This window comes from Schizophyllum commune (genome assembly GCF_000143185.2).
Source record: "Schizophyllum commune H4-8 unplaced genomic scaffold SCHCOscaffold_2, whole genome shotgun sequence".
NCBI lineage: Eukaryota > Fungi > Basidiomycota > Agaricomycetes > Agaricales > Schizophyllaceae > Schizophyllum > Schizophyllum commune.
In genome coordinates, this window is record NW_026089539.1 from 2,443,096 (window position 1) to 2,469,700 (window position 26,605).

Sequence of the window (26,605 nt, forward strand, 5' to 3'; positions counted from 1 at the left end):
GCAGATTCAGAAGCAGGCGTATGTCCATAATCGCCTCATCGACCCGCTATACTTTATCGGCATAAGGGGTTGTACATTTGCGAGCCGATTGCAGTGTGCTTCTAGTGAAGAGGGTGTGAGGTCCCATGCACTCCCCTGCGCAGACCTCTCGAGTATGTATGTTTTCTGAGCTTCAGGACAAGATATTCGGGTGTCGGTCGAAGTTCAACTTTTGTCACATCCCGTGACCTGTGACTAGTGACATCTATGGAGGACCGCACCGCAAGTACGCGACAGTCGTCCGCCCTCAAGAAAACGGTGAGTACGCACGCCCCTCCGCTGTATGTACGCCGTAGCGCTGCTCCCGCGTCGTCCTACTGTCCGAATCCATGTCTTTTCGGCGTATTTGGCCCAGGAATGCGTTGGATGGACTTGACGGAGCCAGGATGACGATTGCCCCCAAAAGTTACCCAGGAATCATTTTCTGATCGTCTCTTCTCTCCAGCCTCCGCCATGGCCGTCAAGATCCCCATCGTCAAGAAGCGCACGAACAAGTTCAAGTGCGTATGGATAATGCCTTGAGAAGCGCTTTCGCTGACCATACTCAAATAGGCGCCACCAGTCGGATCGCTACCACTCGGTGAAGGAGGCATGGAGGAAGCCTAAGGGTATCGACAACAGGGTCCGGCGCCGCTTCAAGGGCCAGACGGCCATGCCCAAGGTGCGTTGCATGCTGCGTTCGCGTCTGATCAATCCTGACCTTACCCTCAGATCGGTTACGGCAGCAACAAGAAGGTACTTCACAGCTGCTTTGTCCCTTCCTCGCACACCCTCACCCTCTTTCTGTAGACCCGGCATGTGCTCCCGAACGGCCTGAAGAAGTTCCTGGTCAGCAACACCCGGGAGGTGGACCTGCTCTTGATGCACAACCAGAGCTACGCGGCCGAGATCGCCCACAACGTCTCTTCCCGCAACCGGACTGCGATCCTCGAGCGGTATGTTGCCTTCACTTCCATGTATGTATCACTGCTCAATTGATCGATAGCGCGAAGGTGCTCGGCGTCAAGGTCACCAACTCGGCTGCCCGCCTCCGGTCAGAGGAGTAAAATCGTCGCATGCTCGTATTTCTGCCGCGCTTTCCTCTCATATATCATCATGTATTGCATATGCCGGAGCAATCCACCCATGCGACTATGCCACCATCCGCATCTTTTAGCATGAACGCTGTGTGGCCCACTGGATCTTCATGTTCACAAACCCCCCATTGACCGCGAGTTTCAAGCGTGTTTAATTATGAGGTGGTCCTTCGTGGGGTAGCCCATGAGAGATAGAATAGACATCAGGGTGTCGCGTATAGTACCATCTCTGAGCATCATTGTGGCCCTATCGATGGGCCAACTCTCGCAGACGCGCTGGCAGCTCGATGATTACGGCAGACAATCAGTGACTCAGAAATGTGACTGCCCCAGCGTCACTGAGCTTGTGGTCGTCTATTTCTACCAGTCACCATCGTCTTCAGCGCTTGCATCCAGTGCCTCAATATGTCTTGGTCCAGATCTCGGTGCGTTCAGTCACACTGACAATGCTGGCATGAACTTATCCGTGACAGACAGAAGGATATTCGGGCGGCAAGCCATGCTGGATCATGGTATACGAACGATGGTAGAATCTCGTGCAAGCGCCCGAGTCACGTTCGACTACTGACGTGTACAAGGCGATGAGCTGAATGAGCGGCTCGATGCATGGCTAGCCGCAGTAGAACCAACGGAGGACGCGTATCCTATCAAGGGTTCCAAGGCCGTCATCGCACCGTACGCCTTACCCTGCTTCTCTGCGTATACTATGCATGATTAATGGTATCGAAGTCATGCTGGATACTCCTACTCAGGCCCAGCAGCAGCTTGGGCGTACAAGAGCATTGACACGACTGGAATGTCTGTGTCCGTATTCGTGGCGTTCGTCGAGTGGTCTGACGCTTTACATGACAGCAAGAGGGTCTTCGTACTTGGGCCATCGCACCATATCTACCTGGATGGATGCGCATTATCCAGGTGCAAGGAGTATGCGACACCCATCGGGAATCTTCCGCTTGATTTGGATGGTAAGTAGGCGCCGCTCGTCGCACACATTGTCTGACAGGCTGGCGAAGCTATCAAAGAATTGGGGAATACAGGAAAATTCGAGTATCTAGATATCAACGATGACGAGGCGGAACATAGTCTTGAGATGCACCTCCCCTACGTTCGCAAGATTTTCCAAGGGTGAGATTGATTTCCCTTGTCGTTATAGGTACTGAGGAGGTTTAGGGACATCCGCATCGTACCTATTATGGTCGGCGCCATCAATGAGCGCACAGAGAAGGAGTTCGGCGCCCTTCTCGCGCCGTACCTCGCGCAGCCAGACACATTCTGTGTCGTATCCAGTGATTTCTGCCACTGGTAGGTATGATACTACCGTATCTCCCGCCGTCGCTCAGAAACACCTAGGGGCACTCGCTTCCAGTACACGTTCTACTACCCTTCTCCTACCGCTGAGTCGGGCTTGAGGCTCTCGCGCAGCGAACCACCCTCTCAGGACCATCCGATTCACGAGTCAATCACTCGTCTCGATCGCGAGGCGATGGACATTCTCACCATCCCTCCTGGGAAAGCATCCACAGCGCACCCAGAATTTGCACGGTACCTCTCGCGAACCAAGAACACCATTTGTGGCCGCCATCCCATCGGTGTGCTCTTTGGCGCCATTGCTAAACTTGAGGAGACCCAAGGGACGGAAGCCACGGTCAAATGGGTCCGATACGAGCATAGCAGCGAGTGCGAAACCATACGGGACTCGAGCGTTAGCTATGCTAGCGCATGGGCTACATTTTGAGGGAAAGAGATAGAATGCTGTTATCCACAAATGTACATCTATACGTGTATTTCTAGATCTAGGCTGTTTACAGATTACTCGACTGAGATGCCTTGTCTAGCTGACAACCGACAGGGAAATCGGCATCGTTTTCGGTGCCGGGTATCCCTTGGTCGATCGTCTTAAAAAGGGTCAGCAATGGTCGGGCGTGTCTGTAGTGAGAGACCGAATCTCACCATGCCATCGCGCACTTCCACATCCTGGAAACCCCACTCACGGTCGGCACCCTTCTCCATGTGAGCGCCATCCGCCCGCTTCGTCGCCTTGAATTTTCCGACCGCACCCTGGCTAGTGTCTTCTCCAGGCTTCCTCTCCAGCTCGGACAGCGTGCAGCAGCCAACGCGGAACTCCTTGGTGCGGTCGCCCTCCAGCTCGTGAATGAGCGCGATTATAGTCGCGGCGTGGCTGACGAGGAGAATCCTCTGGTGCTTGTTTTTCCAGCGACGGTCTACCTCTGGTAGGAGCGCATTCAAGAAGCCACCACAACGGTCGTGCACTTCGGAAAGGCTTTCGCCCTTGCGCGAGGGGTACCATATTGTCTCCCAGCCTTCTGGGTCGATCTCAGGGAAATGCGCCTTCAACGACTCTGCGGAGCCGGGGCGAGGGTGCAATCCCGAGCCCGGCCTAGCGGGGGAATACCATTCAGCCAAGCCTGTTGATCTGCTTTCTCAGTATCCGTCTTCGTAATCCAAGCGTCGTCACAAAGAGACGTACCGTGTTCTACATAAATAGGCAGACCGAGTGCTTTCGCGATGGGCTGTACGGTCTGCAGGCAGCGATCTGGCGACAGCAAGTATTCAGACGATGTTCACTATTGAATGCCCTTGAGACTTACAATACGGGGACGAGAAAATGAGAGTTGGTCGCTCGTCCTCGGGGAGGCTGGCGAAGTACCTTGCGGTCTCTTCTGCCTGGGTCTAAAATACGTCGGTCAGACAAACGTTTCGGTTAATGACGTACAAGGCAAGCATACCACACCGTACGCTGCCAGAGGGGTATCTCTCGGGAGGCCAGTCTCACTCTTCCTGTTCAGTCAGTCGTATACGGCCCATTCAATAAGACGAAATAGCATACTGACCAGTTGTTAGTGATCCAACTCAATCTGAACCCTTGTGCACACTTCAGCCACAGAATATGGTCGTAAAAACATGATACTGACCATGTCGGACTATGTAGATCTTGTCGACCATGATGACGGTAGGACAAGAGAACAATGACTGGACGTTCCCACGCTAACATGAATGGGTGATTGTCTGGGTCCCTTCCGAAAAGTCCACAAGAGATTGTTGAGACGACGGAGAGCATTACTATTCACTAGTGCTGTGCAAGCTGATGTACAGTTACAAGAGGCAAGAAAGCGCAGAGGAAATTATGTATCGACAGGCAGTCGTGTACGGTATCAACAAGACGTCTAAAAGTAACGGATAAAAGTATGGAGTGTCCACAAACTAGGCAACCGATGCTTTCTTCTTGGTGGAGCGGCTGCGCGCCGCACCGCTAGAGGGGCATTCGCTAGATAGCCTCGACACGTCGCGTCCGTCCGTGCCGTTCGGTGAGTGCTGGGCCTCGAGTAGGTCTTCCAGGCGCTGACGCAGAGCTCGCTCGCGCGTTGCAAGGTTCGACAATGCGGCGCGCTTGCTGTTCTTCTCGATGAGCAGCTCCGTCTCGCGCGTGTCGGCCCAGCTACAACTGCTCAGCAAACGACGCATGGTGTCCACAAAAATATACGTACCCAGCATGGCGGGTGCACTTCTGGATGTCGCACCACCAATCCTGCTGTTGCTGGTCCCCTTCCTCGTCGTCCTCATAACTGTCCCAGACATCGTCGGCCATGGCCATCCAGTCATCATCTCCGAAGCACATCCGCATGTCCCAGCCGCAGATATGCTTGTGCTCACTCTGCAGTCGACTTTGCCGCCCGATGGCCAAGTCCAGGAGCTTCTCCCGGTACCGGACCACCTCCATGCCGCGCTCTAGATTCTCGCGAAGGTTGGCAATCTCGTCGAGAGCTTTGGTGAGGTGTTGAATGTCGCGCTCGGCCTTCGGAACGACGGGCTTGATGACCTCCGTCTTGCATAGAGGCGGCTCGGTAGGCTTCTCCTGCACCTGCTCCACCCGCATGACAACTCCCTCGCTGCGATCGGCGTGCTTCAGACTGTCCCAGAGCTTGCCAGCATTCCCGCCGCTACGCTCCCAGTTCTCGATGCGCGCCCTCATGCACTGGACACCGCATTCATCGGAACAGTATTTCGAAAAGGCGCCGCGAGCAGGCTTGTGGCATGCGGATGGTGAGTTCGGATGGGGATGTCGAAGACCGTTGAGGCATCGTTGCTTGTACGTGGTACGCAGGTTGAGTTTAGGGTGCTCTTGAAATAGATTAGTCGCCTCGCCTCGCTGAATGCGTCAAGCACTCACTTTTGATACAGAGCGGGCAGATGAATTGGTCGATCAACTCGACTTCCTGGTCTGACAGGTCCACACACATGGTATGGTACCAGTCGTCACATCTGGGGAATTAGATTCAGTTTGACACTTGCTGTAGACACGCTTCACGCACCTGTCACACGCTATCATATTCAAGGTCTCGTCGTACGTCGTCCGACAGATACAGTACAGGCGGTCATCGTCCTCCTCCTTGTGCTCTTCTTCCTTGCGACGATCCTTGGCGTCGTCGGCCTTCTTCTCCTTTTCCGCAGGCGTCGCAGAGGCCGATCGTGAATGCGCGGCCACCGCTGCAGCAGCAGCGGCAGCTGCAGCACCTGCACCCTTCTTGTGACTTTTCTTAGGAGGGGGAGGAGGAGGCGTGCCCGCGGGGGGCTCGGAAGACCGAGGCCCATCATCGACCTTGCGAGCTTTGGACTTGGAGCCAGACTTTGCTTTGGCTTTATGGGATTGCGAGGCTTCTCCCGCAGCCTTGGACCTCGACGAAGAGCCCTAGAAGAGATGAGCACTGGTATCGCACGGCAGGTAGCAGGATACGCACCTTCTTACTGCGTGACTTTGACGCCGTCGACTCTGCAGGCTTCTTCCCACCCGTCGCCTTCTTGACCGGCGGGGGCGGCATCGATGCCCGATCCTCTTCCTCCTTCGCCGTCGAAGGCAGGGACACGACTCGCGGCAAGGCCGGCGGGCGTGGTGCAGGGGAGTGAGACCGCTTTCCGTGAGATGGTTGCGTCGACGGTGCTCGCGCATGGTGAGAAGGCTTGGCGACGTCCTTGTCCTCGACCAAGCTCATCAGCTCGTCGTCAACGTCGTTCTCGGGCGTAGGGTCGGGCGCGACAAGGTCCTCCAACTCCTTGTCCACGTCCATGGCGTCTGCAATATGAACCGGAGTTGGTACGCTATCGAGCTCCCTCTCGAGATCAAGAAGCGCATCCTCTTCGTCGTCAGCGGTACGCGATCGGACGGACTCTGCGCGCTTGCTCTTGCTGCGCTTGCCGGCAGTTGACGATGCTCGCTTCGCTGACCGCGAGGGCTTATCGTCTTCCGGCGGGGAAAACTTCATCCTCTTGGCTGGTGGGCTGAGGGAGCGCTGGTGGCCTGTCGTCTCCTCCGCCTGCTCCAGCAACCACTCGTCGGCGTCGTCGGGGGACGGGCCGGTCGAACCGACGTCGCGCGAGACCGATCGGTGCTCGGTGCTCATTTGCGTGTGCGACGAGCGCGAGCGTCCAGACGAGATGAGACGCGGAGCAGACATCGTCGGTGGTGTGCCTTGCGAGATGGAGCGGCGCATAGCATCATGACCGTGGGAATGCGTCGCCGACGGCGGAGAGATCATCCTCGCTTGCGCAACGGGTGGCTTCGAGCTCGGCGGCGCGCGGCGCGTGTCGACGGGGATGGGTGACGGGTTGGGTGTTGCGGATGCGGTGACTCGTGAAAGGGTCGGGGGAGGGAGGTCCACGTCCATTGATACATCTTCGTGTTTCACAGCGCCGCGTCGGGGCGGCATGTCAGCGGCGTCGGTGCCCTCGCTCCCACCGCTGTCGCGTCGGGCGTTGGCAATCGCGCGACCTGCTTTGCTTCCGGGGGGCGGGCGCGACGCGGTCGTGAGCTGGACCGGACGAGGGTGGTCGTGAGCGTGGTGGTGGTTGTGCTGATGACTGTCGGAAGTCGACGACGGTTCAGACTGGGGCGGGTGCTGACGCGAATGATGGCGCGCATGTGGTTGATTGGGACCCTGCACGCTGGAAGATGAATGATTTTGGACAGCGTGTGGCTCTTGCCCGGAGGAAAGACGACGGTGTCCGTGCTCTTCGAGGGGACGCGGCGTTGATGAAGAAGTTTGAGGGACGACACGAGGGGCGGCGGGAGACAGGGAGTCAATATGTCGATCATGCGTGTGTCGACCGTGAGATGTCGGCCGCACACCCTCCGCCTTTAGGTTCGCCTCTGCGTTGCCGGATTGTGGCGGTACCTCGCTGGTGGACATGCGCGCTTCCCGAACTCTTTGCTCCTCCATTGCACGCAACCTCATCTCTTGTTCCTTGACTCGCGCCTCGCGTGCGGCCAATTCGCGCTCCTTCATCAGTACTTGCTCCTGCACGATCCTCTCCCTATCTCGTTCCATTGCTCGGACTCGCTCTCGTTCCATCATTTGCCTTTCCAGACGTCCTCGTTCAAGCTCGCCTTGATCGTATGCCAAGCCTCTGGACGCCGGAAGCTGGCGCGAGTTTGTGGGGGACAGGGAGAGGCGGCTTTGATGATGCAGCTCAGGCATGCGCTGGATCGTCGGTGGCGCCTCGGAATTGGCATGGGGATGACCGAGAGAAGGGTTCATGATCTGGCGTTGAATTTGCATTGGAGGGGGCTGCTGACGCATGTCGAACTCGAAGGGCTGATCTCGTCGATGCTGTCTGGAGGACGATTCGCGGCTGGCGAGCGCGTCGAGGGTAATGACCTGCTCTTCGATCAGTGACATATACCACCTAGAATACATCAGGCACACACCTTATCGCCATGCTTACTGGCCGCCAACTCCTGTGGAAGACGATGATGGGCCTGCTGCATAGCGTAGGCAGCTAGCTCCTTCTCTCGTCTCCTTTCCTCATCCATGCGGCGTCTCTCCATTCCCCTGCGTTCCGCTTCCCGCTGAATCCGCTCTTGTTCATGTTCCCGATCGTGCATGAGCAGATCAAGCCCACGGCCGGGGCCAACCGTGATAGGCGGTGGGAGAGGGGGTGAGCCATGGGAGCCATGCGAAGACACGGATTGCGAATGGCGACGCTTCTGGGGCACGCTTAGGGGGGATAGCTGCATCTCGGGGTCGCCTACGCGATAAGGCTGACCGGCATGTATTGGGTCTGAGCCGTTGGTGGTCATGGGGTAGGGCGGTGGGCCAAGGGGGACGGTCATCGTCCGCGGCGATATAGAGGCGTTCATGCTGTTCGCGTAGGCGTCGCGTGGGAAGACGTCGGTCGGGGAACGCGAGGGCGGCGATTGCGCATACGATGTCGATGAGCTGGACGAGCGTGCGCGGCTGTTGAGTTCGCGCTGCTGATGATGCCGGAAGATGGCCTGCTCTTGGCGTCGCTCCTCGCTCGAGACGTGATCGGCAAGGGCGTGCAAATGATGCGAGCGTGAGGCCCCCTCCCCAGAAGTACGCCTTCGTTGCCCGTGCGGGCCAAAATCCGACGTATCCATCCTTCTCCGCTCCTCGGACGCGGCAACAAGGGCGTCCAGACCGAATGCCTGGCCCTGAGCCATCATGACGGAGGGCGATGTTGGGCCACTCTGCGGCGGGCGCATGAAGACGGGGCTCTGTCGCTGGGAATGTTGGGACGAAGAGCTAGAGGACATTGGACGCGACAACGGCGGGCGGGTGGCTATCTCGGGAGAGCGCGTGGCGTACGGATGGGTGCTGGACGTCGAGCTCGACGAGGAGGGACGGATGGCGGCGGCATCGGAGGGGAAGTTGTGGGTCTTGCGCAGGTGGGGCGCGAGGATGACTGGTTCTGGGACGACGGGCTCCTTCGGTGGCTTGGGTATGTCCTCGGCGGGGGGATCGCTGCATAGAAGGTCGTTGATGGATATGCGTTTGTTAGACATTGTGGATGGGGGGCGGGAGCGGCGGGGGCAGCCGCAGAGATGTTCGACGTCGGCGGCGGCGTCGGTGGAGGAGACAAGGAGTGAAACAGCCGGGGGCGAGGGACGCGTGCCGGGTTGACAACGGAGGACGATCAGCGGAAGGTTCGGCGGAGGTGTGGCGAGAGATGAAATCCGCTCGCCGTCCATCTTCACATGTCTCTCGTCCGCGTTCCCACCGCTATCCTCGCCTCTCCGCCCCAGGGCGATCATCTCCTGCTGTCAGCTCTTCCATACTGCCCGCCCAGAAGCTATCTACGGCCCGGCGCCCCATCCGCGAGAAAATCCACAGAAGTCCACCAGCATCTTCCCCGCCGACGTTCGCCACGTTCCCGACGCCTCCTCGGTCCCGCCCCCAGCCAGCAGAGGCCCGCGTTCTTCCAGCCCGCTTCCGTGCCTTACACGCGGACCCACAGTCGTGCGTATGTGTCCTCTATGCAAGATCGGATGAGCCTCCCGCACCGATAGCAAGAAGTACCCATGCCTCAACGTGCCCTCCACGGGCTTCCCCCCGCCAGCCCGGTCTTCTCCACCTCCAACTGCTTCCTCCATCAGCGCCCGGCGCTCGCATCTCTCTCTCGGCCGGCTCTCCTTCACTTGCGCAGCCATACAGAGGTCATGGCGGCGTCATCTCGGATCGACACTCATGTTCTCCCTCACAACCTCTATAGCCCTATACTGCAATCACCACAACTTGAAGACAGCCCTGCGGGCACCACTTCTCAGCTCACTATCTACGCGTCGACGTCGCCCTCACACACAGTAGTCCCCTCGTCAGCGGCCCTCTGGCGATTGACTCTGGCGGCGAACGTCGGATTGACAGGGACGATCCCTCCCCCCTCCGCCCTGACAGGGTGCTTACGAAGCCCTTCATGAAGAGGTTCCTCGGCAACGTGGTGAACGGGGAACCTCTGGCGTCAACTCCATACGGCCGCGCCCGTCAATGTGCTCTACTTTTGCCTATCTTCTTCATCCACTGCCCATCGACGGCCAGGCGCAGCCGAGGGGGCTGTTGCTGTACTAGCATAACAGATGTAGGGCAGTCGTATATGGACTCTGTGCACGAAGCCATCGAGTGAAGTCGGCTAGCAGGACGCCTCGATCACACCAGTGTCAGCTGGACCGCGGACATGATGGCGGGCATTGGCCGCACGACGCAACACGTGTTCTGAGCTGCGCTTCCTTACCCCTTTCGCACCCATTTTCCCTTCCGACGGGCAGACGACGCAGGCGGCGCCATTGACGAGGATTCTGGTAGCCAACTGGTAGCTCTTCGACTGCCTCGGGCGACGGGCAGCGCATGGACATGACGTCGAGCTTACGCTTGCGCGACCGCTGCAACCTCAGAGATGATCGCATCTGGATCATCTTGTCGTGACCAACTCAGATTGCGACTGATTGCAGCCGCTGGTTGGCCGCCGGCTCAGCTCGTACTTCCCCGCCTCCGCAGAGTCCGCACCGATGGAGTCTGCATGGAGCCGCCATCGATGTTCGACTCTGATCAATACCAAACAACGCGGTCGCGCGCGACGACGGACCTCGGACCTCGGGCGATATGGGTTCAAGACTGCGCGTCACACTATCCATGAAGCATGCAAAATGTTGTGTAGGAAGCGTAGGTCAGTGCAAAGCAAGCGTATAGGTACAAGTACAATGGCGTCGTTAACGTACAAAGCGTCGTACACAGCTCGTATCCAGTAATGCAGTCGTCGTCTCTCGTCTAGCGTCATCAGGCCTTCTCGCCGATGACCACCTCCTCTTCCTGCACGCTGCCCTTCTCGTTGCTCCTCGTCGCCGGGTCCTGCGGCCGCGGCGGCACATCGTCGGCGAGCATCGCGTCGTCGCGACCGGCACCCTCCTCAAAGGCAGGCTTGTGCTGCTCGAAGTGCGATCCGTGGTTTTCGGGGCCAATGATGGTGATGAAGAGCACGAACGCGGCGACGCAGCCGATGAAGATGCCCTGCACGGTCGCGTAGTCGGGGATGTCCTTCCATTCGCCATCCACCAAGAGCGTTGTCCTCATGTTCTTGCCACCAGTCGCCTCGATCTGCGAGCTCGCAGATGAAACCATCTGTAACAACAGTCAGCATGCTTGTTGAACGAGATATATAAAGGTACGCACGTTACCGAGCTGGTAGGCAACACCGGGGAAGGTAGCACGGAACGCAGGCGGCGACATCTCCGAGAGCTGGATCGGGATGACACCCCATGCACCCTGCACACCGACTGTGAACAATATGTAAGCCCTTGAACCGATGTAGACCGCTACGGATGGACTTACACTGCATGCAGAACGCGCCAGCGGCAAGCCCGGAGAAGTTGTCAGGCAGAATCCAGACGGGAATGAAGGCTAGAGGGTCCGAGTCAGCTGCGTTCACGCCGCAGGCGAGAGTGGCGTACCTCCGATCATGAGGACGAAGATGACAATGGTCAGCCGGCGTCCAATGTACTGAGAGACATATCCAGCTAGAGCGCCACCTGCAATGGTCAAGTCAGTATGGTCTCATGCTTTGTCTACCGCACAATACGCACCTGCGATGGCACCGCAGTTGCCGATAATGGTGGCGACGGTAGCTTGGTGGGTGGTGAAGCCCTTAGAGTCCTCGAGGTACGTCGGGTACAAGTCCTGAGAGCCGTGCGAGAGGAAGTTGAAGCCTGAGGCAGTCGTCAGCGAATGTCCGGTTATATTGTCGTAGTGAACTCACCAGTCATGAGCAAGACGGCGTAGATGCAGAGGAGCCAGTGAGTCTTCAGCATCTCCCATGTCTCGTGCAGGAAGACCTTCGTCTTGTTCGTCGTCGTCTTGCCCTTCGCCCGCTCGACCTCCTTCGCGCGCAGAAAGACGGCACTCTCCGGGAGAAGGGCACGGACGGCGGCGGCGAAGAACGAGATGCCGGACGCCGTCCAGAAGAGGGCGCGCCAGCCCGCGGGAACGTCAGGGACGAGGCCGAGGTTGATACAAGCGGCGAGCAGATAACCGACAGCGTAGCCCTGCTGCAGGATACCCGACCCAAGACCACGCGCCTCGACAGGAAGGTTCTCGAGGGCGGTGGATGCTGCCAAACCCCAGATGCCACCCATGCCGATACCGAAGAGGGACCGGACACCGAGGAAGGCCTCGTAGGAGTTGACGAACCCGGCGCCCAGCTCGAGCACGGCGACGACGATGAGGTTGATGACGAGCGGCCACTTGCGACCGAAACGGTCAGAGATGATACCGAACAAGACGGCGCCGACGCTTCGCAGGAGCAACGTCAGGGTTATCGCTTGTGTCTGGAAAATCGATGGCGGTCAGGAAAATTCTGGGCGGAGGGGAGGGGGAAGGTACGCACGATATCCTCCGTGTCGCGTTCGAAAAGCTCGGACAGCGGCTTGACCGAGAGTGATACGGAGAAGAAATCTAGAGAACACAGTGAGTCCGATGGCAATCGCGCGAGGGGGGGAGCGACTAACCAATAGCGTCGCATGTCCATGCTAACCAACTGATGGGCAAGAGTCAATGACTCGGACGATCTCGACGACGAGCAGACGCACCCCGAGAAGAACATGGCCCATTGGATGGCAGTGAGCTCCGAGAGCACCTGAAGGAGCGGGCGCTGCGATTCGCGCTTTTCCCGACGGGGGACGAGGTTCCTCAGGAAGTACGGTGCCATGGTGGGGAGGCAGACAGCAGGACGGGCGCTATCACGGCACCTCCAGATGAACGAGGATATTTATACCTTCGGAGTCTCGAAATGGATTGGTCGTATTTTCGTGGGTGAGCTCGCGATGACATTTGAGCAGAACTGTGCTTCCTACCCCACATCACGATCAATCTGGCAATTCAGTAATCGCAACCGTGTGCGGCGGGCGAAGATATACCAATACCTCATCGGGGGCGCCCCGCTCCCGCAATGGAACTGCGCGCCAAAAATACGACGTCCCGAGGCGGACATAGGGACATGGTTAAGCGGCGAAACAAGGAGATGTTATCGGCCTAAACGATAGAGAAAACTGCTCCCGTCTGCCGGCTCGGGCGGCATCTGGAGACAAACCGCGAGCAAGCGCCCAGGGGAAAAGTTGGGGAAATTCAACATAGGTCCCGTGAGCGAGTGGTTGCCCGTGGGGAAACCAAATATCTGTCCTTGGCATCAACCATACCCCGCAACGCGCCGCGTCCTTTCAACGCGGTTGTATGCCTGCCAGATCCGTGCACTCCTCGCATTCATCGGTGTCTGGTGGCCATGGGCAACTGTAGGCCATGCCAAGGCGCTGTTGAGCTCTTCTTCCCATCGCCATGATGATTTCTTTCCGCTCAGAAAATCCTACTGCGAAGGACTCATCTTGGGATGTGCGACGCCAAGCCAGAAGGGATGGGCTTCGAGTATAGCGTACCCACCCCGCACGTAGAGTCCACTTATGGAAGGACTTATTGCAGAGAGACGGCTGGCAGCCTCTCAGGCCGTGCTTATATAGCGGACGACGCCACCCACATTGAAAGGCATCTGGGAAGCTAACCTGCAAAATAGCGGTTTCTTAATTGGCTTAGCGCGGTTTTTAACCCGTGTTCTAAATATAGGCCACAATACCTGCTCCGAAAACGATCAAGTGACTTGCCACTGGCCAGGAACGCTGACCCCCGCTCCAGCTCCCCGTGTGCTCGCACACTCTAATGTGGGCGGCCTTTCTTGACTCGCAACCACCCTACATCATATGGCATGCTCTTGAGGTCTGCCAAGCTCCCCATTCTACCAATGTTCAGGTCTTCTAGGTCAGGACGTCGGCGAACTGCGTCTCCAGGCTGACCCTTGCTGCTTGGAAGAGCTGAGGAGATGGCGTTGCGTCGGAGAGCCGGTCGAGCAGATGATCCGTTGACAAAGGAGCTGGCGTCGTAAATCCGCAAAAAAGGGTCTGTATTTCGTGACTGGTTTATCTGGATATGCTACATACAGACCCTCTGTGTAGCACATCTCGCCAACGACCTCCATTCCGGCGTCAATCCATACCTTTCCCGCGACCCAAATGAACAACGGATACTTCACACCTGCTACCACAATTTCGCGTATGTTCTTGCGCGCTGAGCGGCGCTAGATACCAATGTCCGTGTCGGGCTTCCGTAAGGAACGTCGCATGCGCTATCCCCTTGAGCGAGGCGGCGAAGCTCGCACTCACCTTACGTGGGGACCGCGACAGGGCGCACATCATGGTCAAGTCGCGTATTTGTGTTTGCGTTCGCACCTTGAAAGAGCCGCAAACTGGAATAGGGTGGGATCCATATAGCCTGTAAAACATAGCGCCTTCGCCAGCGCGGTTATCGCTTGTCTGGACCGACCATGCTGAGCGCCAGCTTAGCCGCACGGAACGAACACCAGAAATATCTCGATCGATGATAAACTGGCTGTTGAGGGTGAAGGCGTGTTGTTAGTGACCCTAGTCATCTTCGGGGTCGCAGTCGTCCGGCGCGTGCATCGCGCGACCGTCAGAGAAAGAACACCTTCGTTACGATGAGCGCAGCAAGTTTTGGAGCCGACCACTTGAATCGGAGAGCAGTCGGTCGAAACCGATAGCGGGCAGGGCGTTGTGAACTAGCGGAGAGTATCCGACCCCGCGCCTCTACGTGGTGTCTTGACTAAGACGATGCGGATTCATACCGAGTTGACCGAGGGGTATCTGGGGCTTGATGGCAGCCTGTAAGCTTTCCCGTATCGCTCAAGCTCCTGCCTACCATGCTTGTCAGGAAACTTCAGCCTCAAATCAAGCCTCGCCAACAGGTCACTTGTGGTAGAGAAGCGGTAGAAGGGCGGACGTAGGGTGACCGCGTGCAAACGGATCACTGCAAGGCTACGGACCTGCATGAAGAGGTGCTTCGACGCACGGCGACGTTGTTCTCGATATAGATAGTGCTCAATAGAAGCAAGGACGGACAGAGATAGAACTTCGAAAGCAGAGACGAGTATAGATCGTCTAAGTGTAGCCAGCAGCTGATGGAGTGTTGTCGGAGGAATTGCGATCCTCAAGCTGAGGACACGGCGGGGCCGAGACTTGGAAGATGCACTTCAGTGAAGAGCGCCTTGGTAAGGGAATGCATAGTAGAAGCTTGGGGAAGAGCTCGTGGCGTGCCTTCACGCATGCATGCATAGAGAGTCAAGTGTAGATGAGGCGAAAGGCAGCACAGATGGGCACGGTAGGTAGGTGGGGCAACGTGGGCAGAAGCAAGCCGGCCAAAACACAGCGATCAATGAATGAAGCGCCATCGGGATTTGCCGAGGCTGCAGTCATGCCGAAGTCACGCCGATGTTCAACTTCCTTTTCCCCTCTATCACAACATCCCATTCATCGCCTCCCCCATCGCGCTGGCTAATCCTTGCGGCGCTTCTTCCGCTGCACTCTACATGATGATGCTCCTGAGTTATACCTTTCTGCCTGCCCGGAAGGTCAGCGCCTGCCGTTGGTTCATCGAAGGCCCGAGCCCTCGTCAGGTGAGCCCTCGCGACTGATTTCGTGCCGCTCAGAGGAACCCCGTCTACGCATCTACCCTGCCAAAAAAACCCTTGTGCCGAGTATCCATGGTCTACTTGCTCTTGATCTTGCCATTTTTGATATTGTACTGGACTCGCGACGATTTTCAAGAGCGTACATGAGGACGACACTGCTCCTCTGGGAGAATGCTTATCGTCCAGAGTCTGCTGTTCGCCAGGTTTCAGACTGTCGAAGAAGCAAAGAAGATCGGGGAAAGTCATGGAATGGCAACCATGCCCCTCCGCCTAACCTATCCTCTTGACTAGACTCGTGGCTTTTGCGTGGATGCAAGACGCTCTCGCCTGTTGTCCAAGGTGGCTCTGCGTGCCTACTTCTCGCGGGGGAATCGGCCGCCGCGCTTCTCCCATGCAATCTGCCCCTCGTCTAGACGGAAGAGACTCTTCCGACGCCGTACAACCTCCCGTCCGCCTCGCTCAGCAGCGTTCTTGGCAGCTGCACCGACCGACGACAGATCGACATGACCGTGTGTACCTCTCTGAAGGCTTACTCGCCCCCGTCTTACGCCTCATTCGCACGGCCCCGTCATATCGTATACATTGCCCTACCTTGCTCGCGTCTTCCTGGGCAGCTGACGCGTCGGAACAATGCTTCAAGCTCTGATACCCCCTAGTCCAGAACCCTCTTGCCTTTGCCGTTTACCCAGCCGAACTTCAACATCTGCAGAACGCGCGCTGAATCATACCATCGATGGATGACTCCACCAATGGCGAAGTATATATAATCTGTATGCCTCGGTCCCGCCACACTTTCAGGTTCTTCTTCCTTCTCCCACTCGCAGACCCTTCTGGCAAACCGCAAGCGATGTGCGAACACGAATGGTAAGGGCGTCCGCGCTTGGAATACATGGTTCCGACCTCACGTATCTCGCTAATGCAGGATGGGAGACTATTACACGGCACAGCATTGTCATGTAGGTCGCCGCTCATATTGCGCTAGGGAATGGTGCTCATGGACACCATCTGTTTAGCACTTTCACCCGCGCCATCCGACAGGTAATGTAACCGATTGCGGCTCAGAGACGTGCTTGCGGAGCGCCAACCACAAGCACAAGAACGTACTGGATTGTGGGTGTACGGAGGTGAGGACCTCCAGCGCCTAGAAATACCAGATTATCTCAATTTTCCCCGCCCAAGGCGTACACTGTGCGCAACAGGATACAGAATACATTCCGGACGCGCTGTCCGCGCTGCGACCCACAAGCTCACCCACCAGAATTATGAGCACCAGTGCATCGCTTGCAGCACTATGCCCCTCTTATCGCTATCAGTTGTACAGCTACCATGCCGCCATACTCTCTTGTATACCCACCTAATCATGCAGCCGATGAGGCTTTCCTTCTCATATGCCACCTCACCAAGAGCACAAATAACATGGTGTCATGTTCACAAAGCCAGCTCATGAACATGGACGACACGACCTCGGTTCAATCAACACTAGGAAGTATGCGAAAGGGTATTTACGACGTGGGCAAGGCCGCTATTTGCGAGTAGTAGAACCCGTATGGCAAGCAAGCACGAAAGGTGCCTCGCGTAGACGAAAGAGTAAGTATGGTAACTGAGATCGACAGCTGAGCGTCCAGCGACGTAGGTAAGTCGACTTCCAAACGAATGTGAGACCAAGGAATGAGGACCCCCGCGACTGGGTGCGCGAATGGACCCGATCAGTAAAGTAACCAACAAGTAAAGCCGTCCGTATCGCCCTTAATTACACATCTCAACATCTCTAAAACCTGCTCCCGGCATTGTAGTCGTAGGCGGTCTGGTGGTGCAGCGGCACGTTCGCGTCGTAGCCGCGGTTGAAGCTCGGGCCACGGTGCAACGCCTCCTGCATGCTCGGTGACGGGCTCGGGCCGCGAGCGAGATCTGCGTAGCCGCCTACGGGCGCGAGGTGCGCCGCACCTGCCGTGAAGTCGTGATTCGGTACGGGCTGCAGGCCCGCGCGGCCGTGGTCGGCCATGTCGCCGTGGTCCATGCCAGAGTGGAAGGACGACGCAGAGGAGGCGGCGCGCTGGAGACCGGCGCTCGAGCTATCGTCGTTCATCGGCTGCCAGTCGATGGGCTGCATGCGCTGGTCGAACTGCTTGGAGCGGCCGAACTTCCACTTGCGGAAGACGGTCCAGATGATGAAGACACCACCGACGGACGCAGCGATAATGATCATGACCGTGACTGCGGTGCTCTTCTTAGCCGTGTTACCGGACTGCTCGAGCGGGACGGAGGCGGTCTCTTCCGAGGCAGAGGAGGTAGCAGTCTGCGTGACAGTCTTCTTGCTCGAGTTGGCCGTGTCCGTGATGATGACGACCTCATCGCTCGTCGCATCGGTCGTTTGAGGGGCTTCCGTAGTCGAAGACGAAGACGTGGTAGAGGAAGAAGTCGTAGAAGGCGAAGAGGAGGAAGACGAAGATGACGACGAGGAGGATGAGGAAGAGGAGGAGGTCGCGGATGAAGAAGTCGAAGCCGAAGTGCTGGTCGTGGAAGCGGACGTGGATGAGCTGCTCGTGGACTACAGCTCAAGTTAGTTCAGAAGTCACGAATATGCGCAGATTTGAACGTACCGTGGAAGTAGCGCTGGTAGAGGTAGACGTACTAGTCGAGGTCTTCGACGTAGATGTCGCGCTGGTGGTCGTGGCAGCTTTCGTGGTCGCCTCCTCGTCCGCCTCCGAAGTCGTCGCTGCTGCGGTCGAGACAGCCGCCTTAGTGGGGTCCTCCCCAGCCCCGAGGAGCTGAGGGGAGCGCTTCCTGAGGACCCGGTTTAGGTTCTCATGGTCCCTGCGGTGCGCGACGCCCGAGTTGGCTTCGGCCGGGTTGAAGGCGAGGAAGAGAGTGAGGATAAGAAGGAGCGTGAGGGAGACTTTGTTGGGCTTTGTGATCAACATTATGGATTTGGGTGTCGGGTCCAGAGAACGCGCAGTTGGCTTGGATGCCGGCCTCAAATGAGCAGGTCTGGGGTAGACGGTCAGTGGGATGTCCCCTCCCTCTCGCTGTCGCACTCACTGGCTTTATGCGTCCAGAAGAGGCGCCGACGGGGAAATCTAAGCGGCAGAGGAGACGGCGACGAGGAAAACCTGCGGATGATGATCTGGGCGCTGGTCAGAGTGCAACTTGACAACAAGATTGATTCCCACGCCGAGCTGCCACCCTCTTTTCCAAATTCATTCTCGCTGCCATCAATCAACATCCCCTGGAGCAGGGCGGGCGCGCAGCAGCCAAGTTCGGGCCAAGACCCATTCTGCCGGTGTCGAGCGGCTCGTATAGTTGTACAGACACTACAGGCGCGCAAATCCAGGTTGTAAACGTGAATAGAGTACTACTAGTCGTAAGAAACAAGAATAGTCCGTGGGGTCACAGTCAAAGTGTCAGCCCTGCGCCAGTAGTACTATAGTAGGTATGTGGGGGTTACTTGTGACTGTCTAGAGACCAGTCGTCCAAGTTCACGCTACTCGGCGTCACAAAGTCACTATCCGACATCCCGTCCCACTGCGGGTTCATGAGCATCTCCAGCGTGTACTGACCGGCGTCAAGCTCGACGCAAAGCACAGTGACACCCGGGTTCTCCTGGTCGGGAGCAGGAGGGGTCGGGTCCGAGTCGAGACGCTTGGCCTCCATCGTCGTGAACTTCGCACCGGATGGCGGGTTGAGCATAGAGATCTTCATCGTCTTTCCGTCGAGCTCCAAGGTCGCGGACGTGCCATCGCTGTCGATATTGACGGTGGCGTTCGTGTGCGCCCTCCACATGACGGAGCCAGAGGCATCAATCTCATCACGGATAAGCACCTGGCGACGCTTGTTCAAGAGGCGGATACCGCGCTTCATCGTCGTCCTGCGACCGAGTGAGCAGATATACAGGAAATTCCAGGAAGAACACTCACACGTCGTTGTAAGCCGAGGTCATGTCCATGGTGAAGTACGCCGTTGAGTCGTCGTCGAGCTCGAGGACGGTGCTGGAACCCTGCTTCGTGCCGGACGTGTCGTACTTGATGGTCGGCGAAGCGGTGACAAGCTGGTTCGCGGCACCAATGAGCATGGTGTTCTGACCCTCCGTCATCTTGCGGTAGTACTTCCAGCGGTCGCTATCCTGCTCGTCGTTGGAGAAGTAGTTCGGAGACAGGTAGTCGCCGGACCCGAGCTCGCCGAACCAGCGCGTGCCCAATGCATCGACGACGAAGTCACCGACGTCAAGGTCGTTGTGCGTCTGGTGACCCTGGTTCTTGCCGGCCTTCATGGCGACATACAGCGCATTGGAATCCGTCCAGCTGCTGCGCATCGACGCCCACTGATCCAGCTCGTTGTCGAAGAACATGTCGAGCGCAAGGTCGTTCCAGAACGCACCCGAGATGCTCGGGTCATACCAGAACATGCTCCACGGCTCGGCCGTATCGTGCTGGTCGCGCTGGAAGAGGGAGTAGACGGGTTGCTGGTACTTCTGAGCGTAGAAGTGCAGGGCATTCGCGGTCGCCGTGAACTTGTTCGGACCGTGATCGCCGTAGTTGAACAGCGACGTGGCACCGGTCACGTACATGTGGAAGAGACCGGTCTTGTAGTAGTCGGGGTTCGTGTCGAGCATACCGTAGTCATCACCCGTGGCGGAGATGAGGGCAGCGGTCATCTCGGCGTGGCCGGTGTTACCGAAGTACCAATAGTTGGCGGTCTCCGCCCATGTGCCATCGCTGGAGGGGGCGTTCACGCAGTTCTGTTTGGCGTTGTCGACCGTGTGACCGAGCAGGGCCTCGGCGGTACCAGTAGTGTCATCACCAAGGATGGCGAGGGAACCAAGCGTAAGACCACCGTTACAGACACAGTTCCAGTTGCCCTCCGTGTTCTTCTGCCACCAGCCGTAGTAGTTGCTTGAGTCCGTGTACGTGTCCAGACCAGGCTGCAGCCCGTACGTGATCAACCAGTCCCGGATCTGAGACTTCTGGTCGTCCGTCCACATGTCGTACATCCAGTCGTAAGCGATACCGAAGGCGGCGGACATCTCGGCCGTGTCGAGGAAATGGGAGGGATTCCACTTGCTGGAGTTGTTGCCCTCACCCCAGGTGTCGGATGCGGCGTTCTGGGGCGCAAGTCAGCTCTTATCTAACAAGGTCCTGTGATGTGCATACCTCCAGCTCAGAATAGGTGCGGTCAACCCACTTGCTGTCGCCAGACATGTGGTAGGCGTAGGCAAAGGCCTTAACCCTCATCTTCACCTCACGGTTAACATCGAGCGCACCGCTGTCACCGTCGAGGTAGTACTTGACGGGTGGGGCGTCATAGTAGTCCGAGGCATTCCCGAAGATGGTATCGTTCCAAGACTTCAGATATACATCCTGCTGAATGAGATCCGGGAGCGCATCGATCATGTACTTGGGGGCGATGAGGCGCGGGCGATCATCGCGGACGGTAGTGACAGAGGGGCTGGAAGGCTTCCAGGAGTCCTCCGGCCATTTCAACTTGCTGGACGCCTGGAAGGTGGGAGTGGTGAAGGCGGCGTCATTGGTCTGCAAAACGATGAGACATCAGCATAGCCACTTGGCATGCGCAGTGGGCATGTCGTACCGTCGATGGGTACACCGGCATCATGTACTCGCTGTTCGTCGCAGTAGCGAAGATGCCGACATCGTTCTTCGCAGAGACGGCGGCGCTCGCAGCGGCGGAGCTATCGCTGCTGGCGGCTTCGCTGTCCTTGTTGGACGCACGACTGCCGAGAACACCACCGAGGACGGCGGCGACAATGATGATGACGGCGACGGGTATGCCAATCTTGACCCATTTGCTGGTGCCCTTCTTGCTGGGGGCGTTGTGGGGGGTGATATAGCCGGTCGATTCGTTGTAGTAGGGGTCTCCGGAGCCATAGGGCGAAGCGCCTTGACCACCGCTGTGGATGGAGTCGTAATTCGCCGGCATGGCGGGCGAAGAGACGAAGAAGAACTAAACGAAGGGCGGTGACGGATCGGAGCGAGAGAGAAAAAGTGTACAAGGCGGGCGCTGCACAAGCAGCGGCGGCGGACGAAGATGGGCGTTGGGGAAGGGATTGTTTTCGCCCGCGCTGTCGTGACAACCCGTCGTCACGCGCGCCAATTATATTCACACCCTATGTTTAGCAGCCGCCTGCTCCAGCCTCCAGGCGCGGCCAGCGGTGTCCGATTATTGATTGCGACGCCTCGACATCAAGCGCAACGAGCAACGATGAGTCTCATTCACTTCAGCTATTGTCCCCCGTACAGCTAGACTGGCTACGCCTCCCTCACAAAGACCGCCGCCGCACCCATCCCCGTCCCAATGCACATCGATGTCACCAACACCCGCTGTCCCCTGCGGTCAAGCTCGTTCAGCCCGGTCGCGATTTGCCGCGCGCCTGTGCAGCCGAGCGGATGCCCGAGGGCGATAGCGCCCCCATTGACGTTCAGTTTGTCAAGCGGGATACCCAACTTCTTCTGAACGTATACGCACTGCGAAGCGAACGCCTCGTTCACCTGCGACACGTCAGCTCAAGGCCAAACCTCATGCGAAACGATTCACCTCGAACAAGTCGACATCGTTCAGGGTGATGCCCGCCTTCTCGAGAACCATCGGAATGGCAAACACGGGGCCAATGCCCATGATGCGCGGGGGAACGCCGGCCACGCTGGTCGAAATGTGCTTCGCGATGATCTTCAGCCCCAACTCCTCGGCCTTGCGCCTTGTCATGAGGAGCACAGCGGCGGCGCCATCAGTAATTTGGCTTGCTAGAAGAAGTAGGTATGAGGACAAGTGGGAAAAACCATTCGTGACACAACGCATACCATTGCCACCCGTCGTAGCGCCGTTCCCCCACTGAGGGAACGCAGACCTGATCTTGGCAAGGTTCTCCTTCGTTGTGCCATACCGAATCCCGTCATCCTGCGAGACGACCTTCTGCACGCGTGCCCCTGTCGCCGAGTCCTTGCTGAACACCGTGAAGGGCACGATCTCCTTGGCAAAGTACCCAGCCTTCTGGGCATGCTCCGCACGCTGAAAGGACAGCGCGGCGAACTCATCTTGCTCATCTCGAGTTATGTTGAACTCCGCGGCGACGTTCTCGCTCGTCCAGCCCATGGGCTTCGGGCAGTCCGCGGCCTCTGTGTTCTGCGAAATGAGCTCGCTCTGCGGCGGACCGCCCTTGTCGGGGTTGTCGGTCATGGACTCAACGCCCACAGCAAGCCCTATGTCAATCTGGCCTGCACGAATTTGGTTCGCAATGGCCGTGACTGACATGAGACCGCTGGAGCAGAAGCGGTTGACGTGCGAGATGGGGACAGTGTTGGGAATGCCTGCAGCCAGTGCGGCGGAACGCGCCTGGTACAGAGCATCTTGAGTGAGGACAGTGCCGACAGAGATGTCGCCTATGAGAGCAGGGTCGATGCCAGATTGAGCAATGGATGCCTTGGGGAGTAAAGTGAGTGCAGCCCTCCCCACGGGGAATGGGCCCGCGCACCTTGAAGATCTCAAGCATAAGCTCGTCTGTCCTGTTGCACGGTTAGCACAAGGAATGCGAGCCATATCCTGGGCACATACCGCGCGTCCTTGAAGCCCCCCTTCCTGGCCTTGCATAATGGTGACCGAATGGCCATCGTGATGCAGATATCGTCGGCGCTCTTGCGCTCGAGTGCCGTCACACCAGAGCCCACCCCAAGCTGAGCTGCAAATTGCTTGACGCGTTCCATGGCGGTCTCAGAGAGGTTGTGAGAGGCGTAGGTAATCGCGCGCGAAGCTAAGTAGCTCCGGTCCGCTTGTGAAGGAAGCCGGTGTTTGGGAATGGGCGATCATTCAGTGTTCAGGTGACCATGTTATCGACGGCCACCTGCGCGCGCGTTGTTGTCCACGTTCATTGTTGTAGGGGGGAAGTATCGGTGAGCTTGCGGACCCATCTGCAGACCGAAGTTCAAGTCCAAGTTGCAGCTCGGGACGCGTTCAATGCCATGCACGTGCTGATCACAACTTCAACTTCAACTTGAAAACAATGTTTTTCATGGTCTTCGCGGCAAGCCAAGCTCAATCTGCTACATCTCAGCACGGTAACTACGTCATCAATTCCTCCTCTGCCCTTGTCAACCGCCCTACTTCTGGCTTTGAAGGAGAACATGAGCTCCGTCACGTGGGTTGCCCCGGACGCGTCCGGCTGGAGAGTGGGAGAACCAGTGCACCGCTGTGCGCAATGGTCACGATGGTAGACGCTCCCGGTATGATGCGAGGGACGAAGGAATGGGACGTGGAAGGCACGCCAAACGGCCAAGCCGATGCGTTTCTCTGCAGGTCCGTCGTCGTCGTTGAAGCGGCTGCTCGGAATCGTCGCCATTGTCCTCAAACATTTCTGGACGGCGCTGAACATTGGACTGTCCCTGCAGACGTCACCGCTGTGGCCCGCGGACGCCCGACGGGGCCGAGTGACATACGGGGGAGGCCGACTGACCGGTCATATCGATGAAGGGCGACCCAACTACCTGGTGCTTGGGTCAGACTGCGCATTCGTGCCCGCTCATACGCCGACCATCATGCAGCAAGCGGAGGGGGCTGGCGTCGCGTTTTCCGACGACGAGCAGCACTCCGGACGACGAGAGACATCTAGGCGGGATTCATTATGGCTCGGAGGCGGAAGTGGGCCGATCCGAGGCAGCGGAACGGAGGTCGGACCCCGGAGCGCCACAATTCATGAGGGAAACCTTGCTGCGAATAAACACGCCCGCTCTTCTGGGTTCCTCTCGCTCACATCGTCCCTCACCAGATGCTTGGTACCGCCAGCGCATAGCACCCCTTGCTCCCGACCGCCATGGCCTCTGTCGACCCAGAAGCCCGTGCTTCCTCTCCCGACCAGGAATCGCGCCCACAGCAGTCAGCGTTGACCCGGAGACTGAAAACTGCCGCGGGTTTTGTGCGCGTCCACGTCAAGAAGCACGTCGGCGTTGGGACAGTCTGCGCGGTAGCCTACTTCGATCCGTGCGTGGTCTGACCGTCGTACAGCTCGAGGGATGTAGCTAACTGAATTCAGGGGCAATTGGGGCGTTGATCTTGAAGCAGGCAGCAAGTATGGCTACAGGCTGCTATTCGTCATCCTTCTCGCCGGGATATTCGCGGTGTTCCTGCAGGTGTGTAGTCCTCCAATTGCGTATCTCCATCATACTGAGCAGTTTCCAGGTTCTCGGAAGTAGGTTAGGATGCGTCACTGGCCTCGGTATGCGTATTGTTTCATCACCCTCGGCGCACTCGCTCACCCAACCCCTAGACCTGGCCGCGCACTGCCGCCTCCTGCTGTACAAACGCACGAAGCGACCGCGCCTTGTGCGATGGTTGACGCTCTACCCTCTCTACGTCATCTCAGAGGTCGCCATCATCGCTACCGACCTTGCAGAGCTGCTCGGATCAGCTATAGCCCTCTGCCTTCTGTTCCCAAAGCTCGAGCTTTGGCATGGCGTACTCATAACTGCCTTCGACGTAATCATCCTTCTCGCCTTGAAGGACCCCCTGGGTGCCAAACCTGTTCGGCCCTTCGAGCTTCTCATAGCAGCCTTGGTATGGCGCAATCACTGATCCCCTTCAATCTACTGACTCGACTCAGGTGCTTGCTGTTCTTATATGCCTTCTGATCGTCATCGCATCGGTCGAGATAAACTGGGGGACCGCCTTCAAAGGCTTCATCCCGTCCAAGTATGTCATTCAGAATGGCGCTTTATACACTTGTGAGTTAGTTTCCTCGCTTCCTAGGTGCGCAATCTTATGCCCGTCCTAGCTGTCGGTATTCTCGGCGCAACAGTCATGCCTCATAGCCTTTTCCTGGGGTCTGCACTCGCAACCCAAGACCGTGTATCGCCGCCGAAGCCAACACTCAGTACGGAATCGCTCGATGACATTGACTCCGTCACGCCTCCTTCTCAACGCCCATCTACATTACGAAGCCTATACAAGAAATCGCAACAATGGATTGTAGCGTCTTTCCGCGCGCCACCTCCGAACGCATCATCGTCCAACGCCAAATGTCATGCTGATCACGAAAATCATTCTCTCCCTTTCATCAAAGCACACCTGTATCATGGTACCGCCGACATCATTGGTAGCCTTTTGGGCTTCGCTGTATTGATAAATTCTCTGTAAGTCTTGACGGTTTACCTGACTGAATGACGATGCTAACGTTTGGATAGTATTCTCGTTCTCGCAAGCGCTGTTTTCTTCTACGGTTCAGGGAGAGACGCGACGGGCAACAAGGACCCTGCTGGTCTCTTCGACGCGTACGACCTGATTCGCGATCTTGTGGGCAAGCCTGCCGCCACTTTGTTCGCGATAGCCCTTCTTGCGGCTGGTCAGGTCAGTGGATCGCATCCTTATCAAGCTCCCTCATATTCACAAAAGCTGTGCAGAGCTCCTCAATCATCGCCACCGTCGCAGGTCAAGCCGTCTCAGAAGGTTTCCTTCGTTGGCGGGTCTCAGTAAGTTCTTCCATCCTCGGTGATCGAGAGTAAGACTGACGATCACGTCCATAGGCCGTCGTACGTCGGCTCTTGACACGGCTCATCGCCGTTATCCCCTCTATGATTGTCGCCGTCTCGCTTGGCCGGGATGGTGTTGACGATCTGCTGGTCGCCAGCCAAGTCGTCCTCTCCGTCTGCCTCCCGTTCATCTCCCTACCGCTCCTCTACCTCACCTCGTCGAAGGCTATCATGTCCATTCGCGAGCCCGTTTTACCTTCCGAGCCTGCTACGGTGACAGACGCGGAGGGTGGATTCCGCGTGGTGGACTTCAGCAACGGCATCATCGCGAAGGTCTTCGGCACGCTGGTCTGGCTCGTCGTGGTCATCGCCAACGTGTATGTGCTCGTCACTCTGTAAGGGGATGGCAGCCATGCGTCGAATCATCAGAGAAGTACGAGGGGGTGTACAAGTTGGCATCCGTGTTCTTGGACCTGAGTGTAGATGAAGGACGTTCCCGTTTCGAGTTACCCGTATCGTATCCTCGCATCCTGAGGTCACATATCCTACGCATATCTGTATCTCTTGTCGATGCTTTCCTGCACAAGCTAGTCACTATAGTACATCGTATCTCCATTGCAATCTTGGAATTATGCCTATTAGCCCTTGATCATTCGTGGCGATGGACGAGATTCCAACTTAGACGAACCGTGTGACGAG

The 26,605-nt window shown here is 57.5% G+C and overlaps 12 protein-coding genes across 12 annotated transcripts; 6 read left to right on the forward strand and 6 right to left on the reverse strand.

Annotated features, from left to right (window-relative positions):
* The first annotated feature begins 278 nt into the window (after positions 1-278).
* Positions 279-1,384, forward strand: SCHCODRAFT_02611794 (60S ribosomal protein L32). Its single transcript, XM_003038545.2, has 6 exons — positions 279-297; positions 485-539; positions 592-700; positions 751-774; positions 829-974; positions 1,025-1,384. Exons 2-6 carry the CDS (start codon positions 493-495, stop codon positions 1,083-1,085), a joined length of 387 nt encoding a protein of 128 aa, XP_003038591.1. The 5' UTR covers positions 279-297; positions 485-492; the 3' UTR covers positions 1,086-1,384.
* A 136-nt stretch (positions 1,385-1,520) lies between these two features.
* Positions 1,521-2,850, forward strand: SCHCODRAFT_02696900 (UPF0103-domain-containing protein; the record flags this gene model as incomplete). The annotated part of the gene is made up of 8 exons (XM_050346902.1): positions 1,521-1,540; positions 1,589-1,641; positions 1,694-1,790; positions 1,845-1,913; positions 1,968-2,080; positions 2,129-2,240; positions 2,286-2,417; positions 2,466-2,850. The coding sequence occupies 8 exons, from the start codon at positions 1,521-1,523 to the stop codon at positions 2,848-2,850; spliced, it is 981 nt and encodes a 326-aa protein (XP_050202320.1).
* Positions 2,751-4,096, reverse strand: SCHCODRAFT_02611803 (PGAM-domain-containing protein). Its single transcript, XM_003037213.2, has 7 exons — positions 4,049-4,096; positions 3,968-3,998; positions 3,863-3,914; positions 3,725-3,806; positions 3,604-3,669; positions 3,066-3,541; positions 2,751-3,010 (listed from the first exon to the last, which is right to left on the reverse strand). Exons 1-7 carry the CDS (start codon positions 4,077-4,079, stop codon positions 2,918-2,920), a joined length of 831 nt encoding a protein of 276 aa, XP_003037259.1. The 5' UTR covers positions 4,080-4,096; the 3' UTR covers positions 2,751-2,917.
* Positions 4,097-4,112: 16 nt separating this feature from the next.
* SCHCODRAFT_02611804 (uncharacterized protein) lies at positions 4,113-9,281 on the reverse strand. The gene is made up of 6 exons (XM_003037212.3): positions 7,837-9,281; positions 5,873-7,786; positions 5,447-5,823; positions 5,305-5,396; positions 4,622-5,255; positions 4,113-4,572 (listed from the first exon to the last, which is right to left on the reverse strand). The coding sequence occupies exons 1-6, from the start codon at positions 9,118-9,120 to the stop codon at positions 4,338-4,340; spliced, it is 4,536 nt and encodes a 1,511-aa protein (XP_003037258.2). The 5' UTR covers positions 9,121-9,281; the 3' UTR covers positions 4,113-4,337.
* Positions 8,949-10,344, forward strand: SCHCODRAFT_02611809 (uncharacterized protein). Its single transcript, XM_050344497.1, has 2 exons — positions 8,949-9,403; positions 9,455-10,344. Exons 1-2 carry the CDS (start codon positions 9,127-9,129, stop codon positions 9,844-9,846), a joined length of 669 nt encoding a protein of 222 aa, XP_050202321.1. The 5' UTR covers positions 8,949-9,126; the 3' UTR covers positions 9,847-10,344.
* A 212-nt stretch (positions 10,345-10,556) lies between these two features.
* Positions 10,557-12,645, reverse strand: SCHCODRAFT_02611816 (MFS general substrate transporter). Its single transcript, XM_003037211.2, has 9 exons — positions 12,505-12,645; positions 12,424-12,452; positions 12,303-12,370; positions 11,676-12,243; positions 11,503-11,625; positions 11,371-11,448; positions 11,252-11,320; positions 11,093-11,196; positions 10,557-11,041 (listed from the first exon to the last, which is right to left on the reverse strand). Exons 1-9 carry the CDS (start codon positions 12,621-12,623, stop codon positions 10,700-10,702), a joined length of 1,500 nt encoding a protein of 499 aa, XP_003037257.1. The 5' UTR covers positions 12,624-12,645; the 3' UTR covers positions 10,557-10,699.
* A 414-nt stretch (positions 12,646-13,059) lies between these two features.
* SCHCODRAFT_02611822 (uncharacterized protein) lies at positions 13,060-13,599 on the forward strand. Its single transcript, XM_050344498.1, has one exon. It carries the CDS (start codon positions 13,299-13,301, stop codon positions 13,464-13,466), a length of 168 nt encoding a protein of 55 aa, XP_050202322.1. The 5' UTR covers positions 13,060-13,298; the 3' UTR covers positions 13,467-13,599.
* Positions 13,600-16,119: 2,520 nt separating this feature from the next.
* Positions 16,120-16,796, forward strand: SCHCODRAFT_02611828 (uncharacterized protein). The gene is made up of 4 exons (XM_050344499.1): positions 16,120-16,307; positions 16,366-16,399; positions 16,457-16,567; positions 16,623-16,796. The coding sequence occupies exons 1-4, from the start codon at positions 16,216-16,218 to the stop codon at positions 16,707-16,709; spliced, it is 324 nt and encodes a 107-aa protein (XP_050202323.1). The 5' UTR covers positions 16,120-16,215; the 3' UTR covers positions 16,710-16,796.
* A 50-nt stretch (positions 16,797-16,846) lies between these two features.
* On the reverse strand, positions 16,847-18,590 carry SCHCODRAFT_02611830 (uncharacterized protein). The gene is made up of 3 exons (XM_003037210.2): positions 18,483-18,590; positions 18,044-18,431; positions 16,847-17,991 (listed from the first exon to the last, which is right to left on the reverse strand). The coding sequence occupies exons 2-3, from the start codon at positions 18,362-18,364 to the stop codon at positions 17,212-17,214; spliced, it is 1,101 nt and encodes a 366-aa protein (XP_003037256.1). The 5' UTR covers positions 18,365-18,431; positions 18,483-18,590; the 3' UTR covers positions 16,847-17,211.
* Positions 18,487-21,495, reverse strand: SCHCODRAFT_02611831 (uncharacterized protein). The gene is made up of 5 exons (XM_003037209.2): positions 21,027-21,495; positions 20,591-20,968; positions 19,358-20,541; positions 18,614-19,308; positions 18,487-18,567 (listed from the first exon to the last, which is right to left on the reverse strand). Exons 1-4 carry the CDS (start codon positions 21,372-21,374, stop codon positions 18,885-18,887), a joined length of 2,334 nt encoding a protein of 777 aa, XP_003037255.1. The 5' UTR covers positions 21,375-21,495; the 3' UTR covers positions 18,487-18,567; positions 18,614-18,884.
* Positions 21,496-21,645: 150 nt separating this feature from the next.
* SCHCODRAFT_02611836 (thiolase) lies at positions 21,646-23,182 on the reverse strand. Its single transcript, XM_003037208.2, has 5 exons — positions 23,004-23,182; positions 22,924-22,954; positions 22,253-22,871; positions 21,990-22,195; positions 21,646-21,943 (listed from the first exon to the last, which is right to left on the reverse strand). The coding sequence occupies exons 1-5, from the start codon at positions 23,150-23,152 to the stop codon at positions 21,704-21,706; spliced, it is 1,245 nt and encodes a 414-aa protein (XP_003037254.1). The 5' UTR covers positions 23,153-23,182; the 3' UTR covers positions 21,646-21,703.
* Positions 23,183-24,036: 854 nt separating this feature from the next.
* SCHCODRAFT_02162840 (Nramp-domain-containing protein) lies at positions 24,037-26,598 on the forward strand. The gene is made up of 9 exons (XM_003038543.2): positions 24,037-24,422; positions 24,475-24,571; positions 24,621-24,657; positions 24,709-24,995; positions 25,042-25,162; positions 25,213-25,570; positions 25,622-25,784; positions 25,838-25,906; positions 25,961-26,598. The coding sequence occupies exons 1-9, from the start codon at positions 24,256-24,258 to the stop codon at positions 26,303-26,305; spliced, it is 1,644 nt and encodes a 547-aa protein (XP_003038589.1). The 5' UTR covers positions 24,037-24,255; the 3' UTR covers positions 26,306-26,598.
* The last annotated feature ends 7 nt before the right edge of the window (positions 26,599-26,605 follow it).